The sequence below is a fragment of the Eschrichtius robustus genome, chromosome 7 (assembly GCF_028021215.1).
Source record: "Eschrichtius robustus isolate mEscRob2 chromosome 7, mEscRob2.pri, whole genome shotgun sequence".
Classification (NCBI taxonomy): Eukaryota; Metazoa; Chordata; class Mammalia; order Artiodactyla; family Eschrichtiidae; genus Eschrichtius; species Eschrichtius robustus.
The window spans coordinates 138,432,403-138,449,786 of NC_090830.1; the positions used below are offsets into that span (position 1 = coordinate 138,432,403).

General features: G+C 50.2%; 1 protein-coding gene across 4 annotated transcripts in view; it reads left to right on the top strand.

The window, feature by feature from the left end:
• The window catches only part of PPP2R2D (protein phosphatase 2 regulatory subunit Bdelta), a 43,555-nt gene that overhangs the window by 22,109 nt on the left and 4,062 nt on the right, over positions 1-17,384 (top strand). The window contains exons 3-9 of one of the 4 annotated variants that reach the window (XM_068548767.1): positions 3,123-3,220; positions 7,445-7,610; positions 8,015-8,127; positions 11,052-11,229; positions 12,819-12,983; positions 15,236-15,405; positions 15,479-15,570. In XM_068548767.1, the coding sequence (XP_068404868.1) occupies positions 3,123-3,220; positions 7,445-7,610; positions 8,015-8,127; positions 11,052-11,229; positions 12,819-12,983; positions 15,236-15,405; positions 15,479-15,570 (982 nt within the window). Of the gene's footprint in view, positions 1-3,122; positions 3,221-7,442; positions 7,611-8,014; positions 8,158-11,051; positions 11,230-12,818; positions 12,984-15,235; positions 15,406-15,478; positions 15,571-17,384 lie in introns of those variants that run through there. The other 3 variants (XM_068548768.1, XM_068548769.1, XM_068548770.1) reach the window with 3 other exon arrangements.

The following is a 17,384-nucleotide window of genomic DNA, read 5'->3' on the forward strand; positions in this document are numbered from 1 at the left end:
GAGCAGGTGGGCTTTTCAGCTGGAGGGCTTTCCTGTGGTTGGCCATTTCTTTAAGGACCTCAGGTGATTGAATTTTGAGGCCTTTTCTCTCGGGCTTTGGTGGTTTGGAGAGGAACCCTTGTGGGAACGGTCCACTCCTGGCAGCCAGCATTCATTCGGGAAACCAGAAGTGGGAGTAGCCGTGTGCTCCTGCCTCACCGGATGGGGCCCGGCTTGGGGACCCAGCAGGTCAGCAGAGCAGACAGACCTCCCGCCATCTCGGGGCCCAGCGTCTGGCAGGGAGCCTGCCCCAGGCCGCGGATGCACACTTAGACTCCCCCGCCGTCGTCCACAGCGCTTAGGGAAGCCCGCTCACACTGGTGGCCTGGCAGAGGACGCGTTTCCGTTTCCTCCTGATGCCTTGGGGTGGGGGGCCCCTGTGCCCTGTCCCCACGCTTGACTGCAAGTCTCAGATGCTCCTCAGGGGCTGCTGGGCCTTCTGCATGGTTTTCGCATCCTCCAGGCGGCCACCCTGCAGCAAAGGGCGTCATCGCCGCTCTTTGTGCCATCGCGAAGGCACTGCACTATCGCCACGCGAGGAGCCGCGGGGCACTGGGGCAGAACAAGTGGCAGAATTGAGTCGCTGCACAGTCCGTGGTGCTTTTGAAATGCCCAACTGGGTGCCCTCAGTCAGGACCACATTTATGCTATGGCATCAGTAATACCCATCGGATTAAATTCATGCAGGTGATTTAAATTTTATTGGTTGTGCAATTTTAGTATTTAGTTTGTCTGTTTATTTTGATTTTAGAGCTCTTCTAAATTCTGCAGAGGGTATTTCTAATTTTAGGTTCATACATATTTACGTAGCCTAATGAAAATAGTTTCTCACCACTGGCAGTCATGCAGTTTTTCTTAAAAGATTCACTCCATTTTAATGAAGTTTGAAAATCACTGACAGGGACTTCCTGGTGACGCCGTAGTTAAGAATCCTGCCAATGCAGGGAACACGGGTTCGAACCCTGGTCCGGGAAGATCCCACATGCCACGGAGCAACTAAGCCCGTGTGCCACAACTACTGAGCCTGCGCTCCAGAGCCCGCGAGCCACAACTACTGAAGCCCACGTGCCTGGAGCCCGTGCTCCTCAACAAGAGAAGCCACCGCAATGAGAAGCCCGCGCACGGCAACGGAGTAGCCCTTGCTCGCCGCAACTAGAGAAAGCCTGCGCGCAGCAACGAAGACCTAACGCGGCCATAAATGAATAAATGGATGAATGAATAAAAGAAAATCACTGACAGAGCTAGAATACCATTAATTATATTATATTGTGCACCCCCTGGGTATAAATGACATAAATTTTTAGTTCCTTTTAGTCCAATACAGAATATTTTAGTTTCATTTAAGCAAATCAGGTTATTTCAGGTAATTTAATTTAAAAAGGGACACTTCTAACAAGAAGCCTAATCCTTTCCCCAAGACTTACTGAAGATTTAAGAAAAAAAAAGAAAAAAAGAAATCCCAGGCGGTAGAATTCGGTGTGCTCTTAAATGTCAGTAAACCATACCAATGCAGTAAATAAGAACTTACTTTGCAGGAAGGATATCGTATATATTTTTTTTTCCCCCAATAAATTTATTTATTTTTGGCTGTGTTGGGTCTTCGTTTCTGTGCCAGGGCTTTCTCCAGTTGCGGCGAGCGGGGGCCACTCTTCATCACGGTGCGCAGGCCTCTCACTGTCGCGGCCTCTCCCGTCGCGGAGCACAGGCTCCAGACACACAGGCTCAGTAGTTGTGGCTCACGGGCCTAGCCGCTCCGCGGCATGTGGGATCTTCCGAGACCGGGGCACGAACCCGTGTCCCCTGCGTTGGCAGGCGGATTCCTAACCACTGCGCCACCAGGGAAGCCCAGGATATTGTATATTAACAAATAAATGTATGTGCAGACCTTTAAGAATCGCAGTATATTATGACCACTTTTCGGAAGCATTCTTCAAGCAGTTTCAACTTTGCAGTCCATTTCTCATTAGTAGGTAGGTCATTTATAACAGCTGTTTAGTGCTATTTGTGTGTACACACTTAACGACCTCAGTGATGCTGGGGCCCTGGCACCCCAGAGAGGTCACTCTCGGTTGCTGGTAGGATATGCCCTTTGAGCTGGGGCCCCAGCAGCGAGGACGGGTCTGTAGTGATCCATCCCTTCCTCGGAGCAGCCAGAGAGGAGATTTTCTGCGGCAGCCAAGGTGAAGCGTCCAGTTGTAGTCAGAAAACAAGCTCACAGCAGCCTCTTGGGAGACCAGACCCGTACCTTTGTCTGATTCTTAGTGCTCAGCAAGTCTGAACTATGGAGAAAGTGGTTTTCCCCTAAAGCCCAGCCCGGGATATTCTTCCTGATCCAGTAGTCTGTGTCGTAAATCCAGATCCGTTTCCTCTACCTGAAGTATTAACCTTAGGACACCTGAGACTTTTCCAGGCTTGACTTTGTTTTTGTACCTTGTGGCCTTTACCCCTTGTGAGCTGATGTCCAGATCTTGGTGTTGATGGTGTAGAAATCTCGGTGTCTGACCAGCAGTGTCTCACTAGGTAACGATGTCATCGCTATCAATGGCAGTGACTTTACCCAGACAGTAAGCTAGAACTTGTACTGTCTGTAATGTTATTTTGTACAGAAGCCAACCAGTCACTAGAACTTGTACTGTCTGTAACGTTATTTTGTACAGAAGCCAACCATTCTTAATGTAATGTAAGAATCAGGTTTATTTTTAAAGGTAATTCAGGCATGCATTATAAAGTTAGGCAGCAGTCTTCTAGAGCCAACTTTTATCTGTTTCTGTTTTTTTTCAAAATTAATTTCCTAAATTTCTACCCTATATCTTATATCAAGACAACCCAGTCTAGATAAATGCTGGTGTGCCAGAGACCAGGCATTGGATCAGTGACCCATAAATCCACATGGGCTCTGGGCGCCAGAACCTAGAAGTGGCTGCTTGGTAATTATAAGTTTCCCATGAAAATTTTGCTTTATCCTTGGAGGAAATTTTATATGTGTGTATCTTTCTTTTGATCCTTTTTATTGATTTTTTTTAATATTTATTACAACCCTTTTCAGAATCATAAACTGTTAAATTGCTTCTGTTGTTTGACAGCTGATGTCATCTCAACTGTGGAATTTAGTCACTCTGGAGATCTTCTTGCAACAGGAGACAAGGGCGGCAGAGTGGTTATTTTTCAGCGTGAACAAGAGGTCAGTAATTTACAGTCCACAAACCAAGTGAAATCATTCAACACTTCTCACATCACTTATAAGGAAGGAAGCACAATTATTTTCTCAGTGTCTGATTTCATTCGATTCCATTATATCACATTCACCATGTAGCACCTTCCTTCAGAAATTATCTCGGGGCGAACGAGAAGACCTGTGTTTCCGCTCACGGACGTACAGCCCCCAAGTCCCGTTAAGCCCCCAGTGCCCTCATCTGTAGGGCGGGCGGAGAGTCCTTTCCCCGCCCCAGGTTGTCACAGGCAGCGGTGCGGACCAAGTGAAGGGTGTAGGCTGCTGGGGTTCTGGATCTGTCTGCTGTCATCCCGGAGCGAGTGAAACCCCTTCACCGGCCGTGGAGGTGCTGGCCTCCAGCCCCAGGGTCTGCTGGCTGGTGCGGGCACTCTGAGTGCCCCGCAGCACTGGCCGCACCCTCGAGGGCCGGGGCCTCAGAACGCGGGCCTTGGAGGAGCCACAGATGAGCCTCACTCAACGAACACTGGCTATCAGGTCCTTCCCGTCCGGGGGAAAAGGGGAGAGGAGCGCTACTTTGTCAGTTACACGTAAGAGGAGAATGGGAGCTATTGCCAGGCCTTGCCAGCCCCTGTCGTCTCTCGTTTCTGGCGAGCGGGCCTCGCCGAGTGCCCAGTAAGGCAGGATGAGGCTCTGCTGTGCGGGTGCCCCAGGCGGGAGCCTCAGCGCAGCCAGGCCCGGGGGTTCCGTGAGGTGCCCGCCTTGCCTTTTCCCGACAGAGCGCCCTTCCTGCCTGCTTCCTAGCTGGTCAGCGTGCAGTGGCTTTTCATCTCCAAATTCTGCCCTCTAACTTCTTGTGGTAAAACAACTGTGGTGTCAAGGCGGGTGGGCCCTTGCTCCCTTCCTTGTGGCAGGGAGTGCCAGCCCTGCACTGCAGAGGGGCACTTGGTGGCGTCTGTAGGGGGCAAGCCCTGGACCCCCAACATCTCCTGGTTAAAATATACCTGTTGCAGCTCCAATGTTGATTAAAAATTTTTTAATTGTGTTTTTTCTGGTTCGGGATGGTGAGAATTCTTTTGTGAATATCATATATATTATCATGAATCTTTCTAAATCTTCACAGACAATTTGATAAGTTTATAATTAGATTATAATTATAATCTTGGAGGTGGATCATCACACAGTGCTACTTAAAAAGAACTATAGGGCTTCCCTGGTGGCGCAGTGGCTGAGAATCTGCCTGCCAATGCAGGGGACACGGGTTCGAGCCCTGGTCCGGGAGGATCCCACGTGCCGCGGAGCAACGGGGCCCGTGAGCCACAACTACTGAGCCTGCGCGTCTGGAGCCTGTGCTCCGCAGCAAGAGAGGCCGCGATAGTGAGAGGCCCGCGCACCGCGATGAAGAGTGGCCCCCGCTTGGCGCAACTAGAGAAAGCCCTCGCACAGAAACCAAGACCCAACACAGCCAAAATAAATAAATAAATAAATAATAATTAAAGGTGCTAAAATAAAAAAAAAAAAAAGAGCTATATACTTTACCCTTTTCAACAGAAGTAAAAGTCGGCGGCGGTGTTTGAATAATACTTTTAGCAGAAGGATTATTTAACATTACTTAGCCATAGCTATCTTAAATTTAAGAGTTCACTTTTAGCTCCGTAAAGTCTGCCATTTGAATGATGTCCTTATAGAAAATGAAGTTTTTTCTTGTTTTGGGGGGGGTGGTCATTGTTTAAACCTAAAAATAGGCTAGCTTCAAATACGAAAGATTATGATAAAACTCAAGCATCTTGCTATAAAATGTGTTAAGTATTTTAGTTTTGAGAAGCTATCATATTGTGTTCAGTGAAGATGTATTAAGTCCATGTTGCCACAGATTTGTACAGTAGCAGGTCCCTAAAGTTGTTTAAATTTGATAAGCCCGACCAACTGTAACCTCAGAAATCCTGGGCAACATTTTTCCCCATCTTTTTCTTCGTATTTTGGTTAATATAAGAAGAGGTTCTGTATCCCATCTGCCTTTCAGATATTTTAGTGGTTGCTGTATAATCCTCATTGCGGACTTGAGTGTTTCCAGTGTGGGTAAGACTCTGTCTTCATCCATCATCAAAGGGACAGTTGATGATATTGCAGCACCGCTGGGATGAGGCGGCTGCCGGTCCAACTGCAGCAGCTCTCGATCGGAAACTGCAGCAAGCCTCCAGAGGTGTCAGAACATGTGCTTTAGAATCCGTGAAGCGTACAGGGTTCCTGGAGGAGAGAGCAGCACCCTGCTTGGTTGGGGAAGGTGCAGGACGTTCAGTCAAGAGGGAGCCATCGGAAACTCGGTGGCAACGTGGTTTTCGAGCTTTTTTTCCATGTTAGTGGTGGAGCCCTCTGTCCAAGGGACCCTAGTGTGTCAGTCTGGGGCGAGCAGAGTTTGTGGACGTGGCCCCACAGCTCCCACCCCTCTGCAGAATGCCTTCCCTCTGCGTGGTCCATCCAGTAACGTCAGAACTGTAACTAGGGATCAGCATGTCCCAAAACAAAGCGAGGCCCACCTTCTCCCTCTCCTCGTCGTCCCCGTGTCCCCAGCAGCCGGACCGGCGGTCTCAGCCGCTTCAGCTCCACCCTCCTGCTCGGCGTGCAGTCACTGTGCCCTGCGAGCCTTCCTCAGAGTCCCTTCCTCTCCCCTGGTCTGTTCCTCTCTCTCCCTGGACAGGCCCTCGGGCGCTGATGCGAGGTCCCGGGGTGGAGGACAAGGCCGGGGTTTAGCGAGGGCCTTGGGTTTCAGGAGTTGAGGGCAGAGATCAGGGCAGTTAGTGGCAGCGTTAGAGGCAGGGCGCTGTTCCCGGAGAGAATGGCCCGGGAAGGACGGGCAGCACCGTGATGGGTGCTTTTCTTCGGAGATTCACGTCTGAAGCATGGGACTGACCGATTCCACAGATTTTCCCTTTTAAATATTTCAATCTCGGTTTGTTCATTTGAGAGTTAGAAGTATCCGTTGGTGTATTAGACTTTTTCATAGGGAGCGTGAGGGCCACGAAGAAGGAGAGCAGTGTGAATAGCATAAGCCTCTAATCCAGCACACCCGTGGGACACGTGGTAGGGGTTTCCGCGGTCCTGCTGAGGAGTGCTTTGATCTGATCGCAAGGGCTGTGCAGCACTTACTTCCCGGGGCAGCGCAGTAGACAGATGTAGGTGGTTTGGGGAGCTTTTTCTCATACTACATGATCTTGATTCAGAAACGTAAAGGGGTGTCTATCTAGACATGAAGGTTATTTGTTTAGTTCACTTTATTTGACACACACACTAATGTGTTAAAAATGTAAGATTTTAGATACTGGTTATAGAACAAGAATTAAAATACTGGTCTCCTTGATTTTTAATTATGAAGTATTTACTATTTCATAGAAAATGTCATTTTGGACATGCAGAAGATTTCAGGGATTAATATAAATATACTTATGAACCCACCACTCAGGCTTTTATTCCTTTAGAAAAGGAAACCCTGGGCATGTAGATGAAGCACGCGCTGTGTCCCTCCCCCATTCTATCTTTCCATGTTACTTCCACATCTTATTTTATTATCCCTCTACCTCCTCCGAGTTGGCGATAGTTTGTTCTTTTGTTTTTACTGCAATGTGTAGAGTTGTTTTGTGTGTGTTAAAATTTTGCACAAGAGGTATCTTACTATGGATGCGTTCACGCAACTTGCTTCTCTTACACGTGCTGCAGGATTTGCCCTCGTTGGTTCCTTTGCCATAACTGCCCATTCGTGACTCTGCCAATTAGCAGTCCCCTTCCCTGGTGGCACGGGTGTGTGTTGGCTGGCTGTCACAGGTGATGGGGAAGTGTGCGTCCCTGTGGCTCACCCCTGGAGGACTTGGGCCAGCTCAGCCGACTCTCCACGGGGCCAGATTGCAGCCGCTGCCACCTCTATGGGCCCTTTGGCCTCTCTCAAAGCTGCTCCGGTAGCGCAGAGGCGACCAGAGCCAGTGTACACGCAGGGAAGCTCGACTCCAGACCCTGCCCTAGAGCAGATGCCCAGAAGTGGAAGAGAAAGCTGGGGAGTCGGCTCTCTTATTTGTTTCTTCCAAGTAAAGTAATTCTGAGCGTCATCTGTTTGACATTTTTTTGACCCAGGATTTTTATTAACTTTTAAAAATGTGTGTGGTCATTTGATATTCAAATTGGGAGAACTGAACGTTTCTCTGCACTGTGCTTTGTTCATTAAAATGGCTTCATGTTTCCTTGCAGAATAAAAGCCGCCCTCATTCCAGGGGGGAATATAACGTTTACAGTACCTTTCAAAGTCACGAACCAGAGTTTGACTATTTGAAGAGTCTAGAAATTGAAGAAAAAATCAATAAAATTAGGTGGTTACCACGACAGAGTGCTGCTCGTTTTCTGCTCTCGACAAATGGTAAGAGCTGTTTTCCTTACGCGGCCGTTTGAGTTGAGGCTGTGTTTTTAATTTTCTGCGTGTAGATTCTTTTTGATTTTAACCCTTCTGGAGGTTATCTCTGCTTTAAACTTAGGGGGAGGGTAAAGTATTAGGTAGGCCGGAAGTGACAGGTTGAAAACTCAAAGTACGCAGACGCACACACACTCGCAGTGTTACATTTCTCAACTCTGCAGACGTTTCTACATCTTTACTTAGTGTAGGAAACAAAATGTTCATGTACAACTGGAAGTACTAATGTTCAAATACTCCTAGCTTATAAACCAGCATAGAACCACAGAGTTTTCTTGTGTGATACTCAGCTAATAGTGGTGCATGATATATGGTTTTTTTTTGAATATGGAGAATGAGGTTTTTATTTTCAGATAAAACTATTAAATTATGGAAAATAAGTGAACGGGATAAACGAGCAGAAGGCTGTAACTTACAAGATGAAGACGGACGACTTCGAGATCCGTCTAGCGTCACGGCACTGCGGGTACACGTCACGTTTTCTTTCACCTAGCCGGTACTTGTCATAGATTAATCAGTAACGATGCTTAAGTCGGCTGTTTAGAGAGTACTGTTAAATAGAAATACTGTGGGGTCTGTCTTCTTGATCTTGAAAGTTATTTGTAATCATTTTTATGTATACTTGTTACAATGGAAGTCCTCATAGTCTCACAAAAACAAAAACGTCACACATCTTCAGAAAATATACTACTACTAAAGAAAAGACTCCGGTTTAATTCCGTAACAAATCTTTCTAAGTACATCCACTGCCTTTCACTGTGAAGGTTCAGAGTAGCCCATTGGTGGGGTTGGAGCAGCTGGAACTCAGCACACATCCCTGGAGGAAGCAGCGTGGGTTGCAGATAGAGAGATGACCTGTGGACCAGCAGGATGGCCTTCATTGGATTTCCTCTGAGTTATTAGCTAAGGCAGATTCTGACCAGAATTCTTTGCCCATCAATCCATGAGCAGCATTACTTCTTCTTTTTCTTTTTTTTTAAATAAGTTCTTCACTCCCTCTTTGGTGCCCCTAGGTACAGTATGAAATAAGTTCTTCACTCCCTCTTTGGTGCCCCTAGGTACAGTATGAAATGACTGTGCTTTATCAACTCTAATATCTCGATTTTTTTCACATATTAACATCTGTGAAATTGAGTACAATTTAAAATCTAGTGTCCTGGGGTGGTGCCTTTAATTAAATGGAGTATGAGAAGGAGGTTAAACAAGCTTGAGTCCTGCCCAGATGCGCCCTGGTAAGACCCCGGGGTGCTGCCGATGGGCCGGGCCACAGCGGAGACCAGCGGTCACTCAGGCGCTCCCCGAGCCGACCGCCTGGTTCGTTAGAAAGTTGTCGGCCGGTTGGTTGGTTTTTCAGCGAGGTTTAAACCCTTTGCGGAAGTGTGATCTATCAGGTGAAGACCTAGTGAGTGGACACATTGTATTAGTAGCTGAGGAGCTACAGAGGAGGGCACGGAATTGCAGGAAGCTCCCCATCCCGCGCCCCGCAGGGCCCCAGCGCAGGGTGCGTGTGGTGGGTTTCGATCTCTTTCCCCGTGCTCTGCTGGCCGCGTGCACGCAGGTGCTGGGGCAGCGGGCGCCCAGCACGGAGTCGCAGCCCCGCGTGCAGGGGGTGCTCCCGACAGGAGCACAGTGGGTGTAACAGGTAAGCACTGCCGAGGAGAAGGGTGGGGTGGGACCTCGTAGGTCAGTGGTATCGCCCTGTTTCCAGGGAGTTGAGGCCAAGAAAGCTATGTAATTTGCTCAAATCTAAACCCTAATTTGAACCAAGATGTTCTGATCCAAGTGGTGGATCCTCTGTGCCATGCTGCTGCTTTCCCGCCCGTGAATTAGTGACAGTTTGTAGGTAAATCACTGTTGGTGACAGTAACACTAGTTTTACAGTTACCACCATGTAAACTGCTCCTTGGAAACTGTAAGTGCGCTGGAAGGATGAGGCCCGGGGTGCCCTGTGGGTGCACCGATTCTGTCTCGGCCGCCTCTCCCCTGCACCCGGCCCGGCACGCTCCCCCTCTCCAGGGAGCCCCCTGCCTCCCAGCCAGGCCTGCTTCTCCACCGTGATGCTCACGTCCGTCCCGGCTGTGGGAAGTCTGTAAGGGCTTCTGAGGCCCAGTCTTCGCCCTGGTCAAGGCTGCTGTTCTACAATTAGCCTAACCAAGCTGGTCTCGTCGGGGGCCGTGGCAAAGCACGTGACAGGTGTGAGGTCATCACAGTTGCAGGGTGGGGTGCGGTGGGGGAGAGATCGCAGGCCAGGTCACTCTGTATGTGGATTTACCTTTGTGAGTTCATGGACTCCTTTGAACTTGAAGAGGAAAACATAATTTTGAAAGGGGAACAGAAATTTTGTTCTCCTCTTAAATTATTTTGGTGCCAGAAAGGGGCTCTTTCTGTTATCCATATTACAGTTGTCTCGCATTTTGATTAATTAGAGACTTGTTAGAGGGCATGACGGGTCTGTCCTGTCCCTCGTGGAACCAACAGCTCCTGCACCAGAGGAGGGAAGCGTGTGCTCAGCACTTGGCTGGTTTAAAATGAGGGGAGTATTTTTATACATGTTTCCCCAAGTTCATTTTTACAGCATTTTGGCTGGAGAAAACTAAATTAAGAGATTCTCTCCTACCCTTTCTAGGTACACTCCTTGGGTTTTTAATTTAAAAAATAGCACACTTTAGTTCTTTGTTTTGATTTTAAAGCTTCTCTAGATGTCAGTGATGTTGGGCTTTTTTTTCTTTTTTTCTCACATGTGACACCGTCACCCACGATTGTGCCTTTGGCTGTGGCCACTCTTGTGCTGGCTCCTCCCTCTCGTCCTTCGCCCGGCTGACCTCTCCTCCCTTTCCCTTTCTGTGTAGACGTCCCCTTCCCTGGGAGCCCTCCTGACCACAGCACTCATCGCAGTCAGGGTTTCTGTGCCTTTTTTAAAAAGCCTTTTATTGAAGTATAACGTACGTACCCGACATGCCTCTGCCGTCTAAGTGAGCAGCTCCGCTGCCGTCTGCAGGCTGAACGTGCCGCGTCGCGGGCGCCAGGTCAGGAGAGGCCTCTCCTGTGCTCTCCCCGCCCAGTCCCTGCACCCCGCACGCCCAGCCCTGTTGCAGGGCGCGGGGGTGGGGGGGGGGCGACGAGGCGATGCGCCTGCTCTCACTCTGGAGTCCGTGGCTGCAAGGCCAGAGGAGGAAGGGGGGCTCGACTCGGGCCCCACGTCAGGCATCAGTGTCGGGGGCCATCTGCTTACCGAGCAGCCAGAAGCTGTTGCTTGTTTGGAGTATTGTCTGTACATACTGTTACTTAACTGTGCATACAGATTTGTTCCTTTTTGTTACCTACTGTAAGTGTTCTGATTTTAAGTTGCTGGGATCTTTGTTTTGAATTCCTATTTCCTTCCATTTTTAGGTCCCAGTATTGAAGCCCATGGACCTTATGGTAGAAGCAAGTCCACGACGAATTTTTGCAAATGCTCACACATATCATATAAATTCCATTTCAGTAAATAGTGATCATGAAACATATCTTTCTGCAGATGACCTGAGAATTAATCTATGGCATTTAGAAATCACAGATAGAAGTTTTAGTATCCTTCATCAGATGGATATCGCAACATTTTTATAGGATTGTTCTTGGATAGGTCATTCTCATCTTCATTATACCCCTTTGTCTCAGAGTCTGTCCTTTGTCACTTTTTTCTCCTGTCGGAAGCTCACATTTTCTCTCAATGATTTGTGAGGACTCTAATTCATGAAGGGTTCATTTATGCAGTCGTATCTTTCGTGGTTTTCTTAAAGATTTTGTCCCACCGTCATGCTTCAGATGCCCTTCATTGCAACTGAGATCATACAGCATAGAAACAGGCATGTGCTTTCTGCTATCTATTAGCACTTTTATATATATACATATATATAATGTTTTTTTTGGTTTTGTTTTTTTTTATTTTTGGCTGCGTTGGGTCTCCGTTGCTGCACAGGGGCTTTCTCTAGTTGCGGCAAGCGGGGGCTACTCTTCGTTGCGGTGCGGTGCGTTCTCTTGTTGGCGGAGCACGGGCTCAAGGCACACGGGCTTCAGTAGTTGTGGCTCGTGGGCTCTGGAGCGCAGACTCAGTAGTCATGGCGCATGGGCTTAGTTGCACCGCGGCATGTGGGATCTTCCTGGACCAGGGCTCAAACCCGTAGGACGTCCCCTGCGTTGGCAGGCAGATTCTTAACCACTGCGCCACCAGGGAAGTCCCTATCTGTTAGCACTTTAAAAACACCTTGGATCCACTCACAGGGGCCAGTTGGTGCCCTCGTGGCTCCTGACCTCCCACTTCGCTTTCAGCCCAGCTTTGCTCTTTGGCGAGCTCTCGCATGAGCTGGGGTGCCGTTCTCTCATCTGTGGGCGTGGCTCCTTCCCCAGCTGGGCAGTGTCCTCACAGGCCTTTGCTGACCGGTCCTCCAGAGCCTGTTGGCCACTCTTCTCGGGCACTCGGCCCTGCGTGCCTCGTATGCTTCCGTGGGCGCAGCCTGGTGCCCACTCTGCCCGGTGGCCTGGAGACAGCCACAACGGCGTGCCGGGCAGTGTAGGGCTCCAGTCCCTCCAGGGTCCCTGCCCACGCTGTCTGATGTCTGGAGACTTGAGCTGTAGTGTCACCAAGTTTTTTAGCTTCCTTAGTTGTGATCTGTTTCTGCTATCCTATCTTGGCCCAAAGCCAAATTGTACACTTCCTTGTTTTTTCAGCTGAGTGATTTCTGTATTTGGCAACCTACCATGTGACGTTGTTCTGACTACTTAGAGCAAGCTCTTGGTGTCAGATACTTAACAAAGCAGAATCTTTTGGAACCTGGCAATACTCGTGTGTCTGTGTCATTTTTGTGGATGTTACTATGGGACTTTTGTGCAGATGGGCACTTGCTTCTTTATCTTTTAATGTGTGTTATGTTGCTGGGAAAGTCTTTTCCTAGAATGCTAGCAGTAGCAGCGAGATGAAGGCAGCCCTCATGTCTGCATGGATGTAGCCCGTCGGGCACGTTACTGGAGTCTGATTAGTGTATTAACGTAGATCCTCTTACCGGTGTGCTCGTCCGGCATACAGTACGTGTAATCGCCTCCTGCACACCTAATCTCTGAAACCTCGTCACGTGGGTCATCTCATGCCTGCGAGCGCCCTGCCTTAACTGTGCGCTTCAGACATCGTGGACATCAAGCCGGCCAACATGGAAGAGCTGACGGAGGTGATCACGGCGGCCGAGTTCCACCCGCACCAGTGTAACGTGCTCGTCTACAGCAGCAGCAAGGGGACCATCAGGCTGTGCGACATGCGCTCCTCCGCCCTGTGTGACCGACACTCCAAGTGTAAGTGCCGGGCGTGTATATAAACGTCCCGTCCAGGGCCCGTGTTGTCTGGGCGCTGAGCCACCTCCGAAGACTTAGAGGTGCTTCTTGTTACGCGTGTGCCTGCGCGAGCAGAGGCCCGGCCTTGGTCCTCGCAGCGCTGCTGGCGGGATGCGGAGCGACAGGCCCGCTTCTGTGGCGCCGCGGTGGGGCCCGCAGGTCGCTCCTGCCAGCGCTTCCACGCGGCGTCCGACTCCCTGGGTGGGCCCAGTGAGAGCCCCTTGTCGCCTCCACCTCTGCGCACTAGGACCTCTGCTGAGGCTGGAGACGCAGGCCACCTGTGACCTTTCTCGGCTCTCGGAATGGGCTCTGTTCCCAGAGAGCTTCGCTGAACCTGAAGCCAGTTCCCTCAGGTGAAATTCTAGGCTTTCATCCACTGAGTCTTGAAGTCCTTCTAGGTGAGGAGAGCTTTGGTTTTGTTTTTATTTTTAGCCATAACCAACAGGCCCTACTTTGTAGAAAACCAGAAGTCTGTGTGTCACAAGACATACAGAGTGTGTCCTGGGAACTTTGCCAACACGTTCCCAAGTACTGAGCAGTGACGCCATCCCAGCCCAGAGCGCCACGGGTTGTCGTGTTCTGGACGCTTGGTCCTGCAGCGAAGTCAGTGTATCGGTCAGTCTGTCCAGAGTGTCTCCCGTCGTAAAGTGGGGCAGCTCCAGCAGAGCCTGATGGGAAGTGTCCTTGATGACTGGTTCTTAGGAGCCTTTTTGCCTCGTTCTGTCTCTTTTTGAGGCTAAAGTGTAGGGGGAGGGGGGTTTTCTTGCAGTTTTATTTTTATTTTTTGGTTTTGGGGGTTTGTGGTTTTCTTTTTTTTTTTTTTTGGCCACACTGCATGGTATGTGGGATCTTCCCCAGTCCGGGATCGAACCCGTGCCCCTTGCAGTGGAAGCGCAGAGTCTTAACCACTGGACCGCCAGGGAAGTCCACTATAGTGTGTTTTTTTGTTTTTTTGGGGTTTTTTTAATAAATTTATTTATTTTAATTATTTATTTTTGGCTGTGTTGGGTCTTCGTTGCTGCTTGCGGGCCTTCTTTAGTTGCGGCGAGCAGGGGCCACTCTCCGTTGCGTGTGCGGGCCTCTCATGGCGGTGGCTTCTCCTGTTGCGGAGCATGGGCTCTAGGCCCGCGGGCTTCAGTCGTTGCAGCACTTGGACTCTAGAGCACAGGCTCAGCAGTTGTGGCACACAGGCTTAGTTGCTCCGCGGCATGTGGGATCTTCCCGGACCAGGGCTCGAACCCGTGTCCCCTGCATTGGCAGGCGGATTCTCAACCACTGTGCCACCAGGGAAGCCCCTATAGTGTGTTTTAAAAGAACTTTGTACTTTAGTAGAATTCCTGCAATGAAAAATGAGTCTTTTCTCATGTTTGGCCTATGTTTTCAAGACAACACTCGTGAATAACAATTTTAGATTCCAAGAGTAGTTTTATTTGTCAGCAAAGTTACTTCTTTGAGTAAATGCTCAGTATTGCCACCAGCTTGCTTATAATCAACTTCAAATGCAGACTCAACAAACATAGGTTCCTACATTAAAAAAAAGAAAATCATAAGCCACTGCAAATGAAAGGAAGTACAGAAATCCTCACCCAAAATTCACCAAGCCACAGGCTCGACAGTGCGCTGGGGGCTCTGGGGTCTGGCGCATGGGCAGGGGGCGAGTGAGGGGGCACTCGAGTTACTGCTGAGAAAGCAGAAGTGCCAGGGAAAGAAAGGTCTGCCAAGGAAGCCTGTAGAATCTTTCTGAAACTAGTAGTTTGGTTTTGTTAGCCTAAGTCTGGACTATTGAACAGTGAAGGAAAACCCCTTTCCTGACGGGCTTTGGCAGCTGGGACTGTTCCGGTGTTAAACCTGACCCAGGCGTTCGCGGCTAAGGGCCGGGCCCTGCAGCGCACTCGCAGCCGCTCGGGGCATCGTGTCGGCATCTCCTGTAGCGCCCTTTGCGTCTTTCTGAGCCAGGGACGGGATGGGACGCGGTTTGCTAGGGACTGGCGTTCCGAGGATCTGCAGGGAAGCGTCAGGTTAATGCAGAGGCCTCAGCAGGCCGCACTCAGCGCCCGAGCAGCGTTCTGGGTTGCAGGCCAGGGCCTGGGTCCTATGCTTCAGGAAGATGGGAGGCCGCAGTGGTGCCAGGGCAGGGCCCGAGTCTCGCTTGGACTTTAAAATGATTTGTTCTCTGGTTTTTAAACAGAAGCTGAAAACATTGTATTTTCCAGTTTTTGAAGAGCCGGAAGACCCCAGCAGTAGGTCCTTCTTCTCAGAAATAATCTCTTCTGTGTCCGACGTGAAATTCAGCCACAGCGGTCGGTACATGATGACCCGAGACTACCTGTCGGTGAAGGTGTGGGACCTCAACATGGAGAGCCGGCCTGTCGAGACCCACCAGGTGAGGCCGCGGCATGGACCCTGCCACGCCTTGCACGCGACTGTCCCTCTGACCTTCCTGTACTTTCATTAAGGTCCACGAGTACCTTCGAAGCAAGCTGTGTTCCCTGTACGAAAATGACTGCATCTTTGACAAGTTTGAGTGCTGCTGGAACGGCTGCGACAGGTGAGCCCTGCGTCGTGACCAGGCCCGAAGCACGCTGATGTCCTCAGAGGCGGGCCGGGCTGCCAGGAAGAGTCCCGATGGGCTTGGTTCTCCAGGCCGTCTGGGAGGTGGCCGCAGCAAGGTGGAAACATGGGGTGTCTGAGCATACTTCTCACCTTGCTTACGATTCCACCTGTATTTAAACAGCAAGCGTAGTACGAGGTTCATATTGGCTGTTTTTAAAACGCTTAGTGGATGATAATTTCTTATTTTTTGTTATTTCCAAGATGAGTGAAAGGAAGGCGGTGGGGAGGTTAGTTACTGTGGCCTGTGTGGGGTGGCCACGTTCCAGTTTGCCTTCGGGGACAAGTGGAGGACGAGACCTCAGAGCCGCTGCTGTGCTTGGACAGAGTGGCGGTGGCTGGTGTGAGTCCGTGGTCTGCCTCGTGATGAGGCGGCCGGAGGCCTCCGCCACCTGGCTGTGCACGTCCTGAAGGTGATGGCGGTGCTGCCGAGAGGTCTGTGTTTCGTGTTCTACGGAATGCCACGCTTCACGTGATGGAAGGAGATGCTCTTGCATCGTCTGTGATGGATTCTGTGCCGGGTGCTGCTTGTCAAGGGTGTCAGTGAGCAGAGGACCTCGCCACTTCCGGTGAGGGACTGACGGACATTCTGAGAAACGCTTTGGCACAAACACCTAGCAACATCAGATGTCACGCCACAAATCTCTTCGTGGGTATAGATGAGCTCACAACCAGTAAGGCCAGGAGTGAAGAGGGAGCAGGAACTAGAAGGAAGCCCTCCTTGGCCTCAGGGCACCAGCTGGAACCAGGAACCTGCAGCCCAGGAGGGTACAAGAGCTGTGGCCCTGGACCCACACAGGGTTGGCAGTTGAAACTGGGACCCTCGGGGTTATGGAAAAGGCATCCATCTACGTTCAGATGGGTCCCAAGGGAAATGTATCAGTCTGAGACCTTGGATTGGAGAGGATGAAGTCCCCTGACCTTTGTGACCATAAGCCTCCCTCCCCACCAAGGACATGTGTTTGTATTTGTACTGACCTGGAGAAGCTCACTGAGGGTAAGTCCCAGCAGACAGGCAGCCCCGGGCATCCGCACTGTTCACAGGCTGACGTGCCACCTGTTAGTGTCTCCTGCTGCAGACACGGGGCCCCTGGGTGGCAGGGGACTTCACTCCTCACAGCATAGCAGAGCAGCATGAGCTTGGTCAGAGTGCCTTGGGGGTGACACAAGGGGCCCGGGCAGAGCCCGCTCACGCAGCGGGGTTGGCCTCACACCAGCACACACTCAGCTTGGGGCTCCACCGCTTTTACAGAGATTGGTAAACAAGGCTGCAGCCCTGAGATGTGGCCCAGGTAGAGAGCACTGAAGAAACGCATTCTTGGCAAACCCACTGAAAACACACACGTAGGGGTGCCCGGCACCCATGGCGGACTTGTCTTTCCCAGTGCTCCAGGGCTCAGGATTTCCCCAGATTAAAATCAGTTAAACAGGAGCTCACAGGTGAAAACCACTGAGCACATGAAGGAAAGCCAGTGGGAGCAAGCCAGCAGAAACAACCACAGAACTGTGACCTCTGAGAAATCAGGTACTGAAATCATATGCCACAGAATATAAAATGAGAATGTGGAAGTACTCACAGGTTAAAGGACGGAACCAGAACCTGAACATGGAACCATAAGGCCATTAAAAACCACCCAGGACATTCGGAAAAGAATCATGCAGGACTTCTAGAAATGAAAACTGTGGTAGTTGAAAAATCACTGTGTGAATTTAGCACACCCCGTGAAGCTGAAAAGATCTTGAATTGGTGAG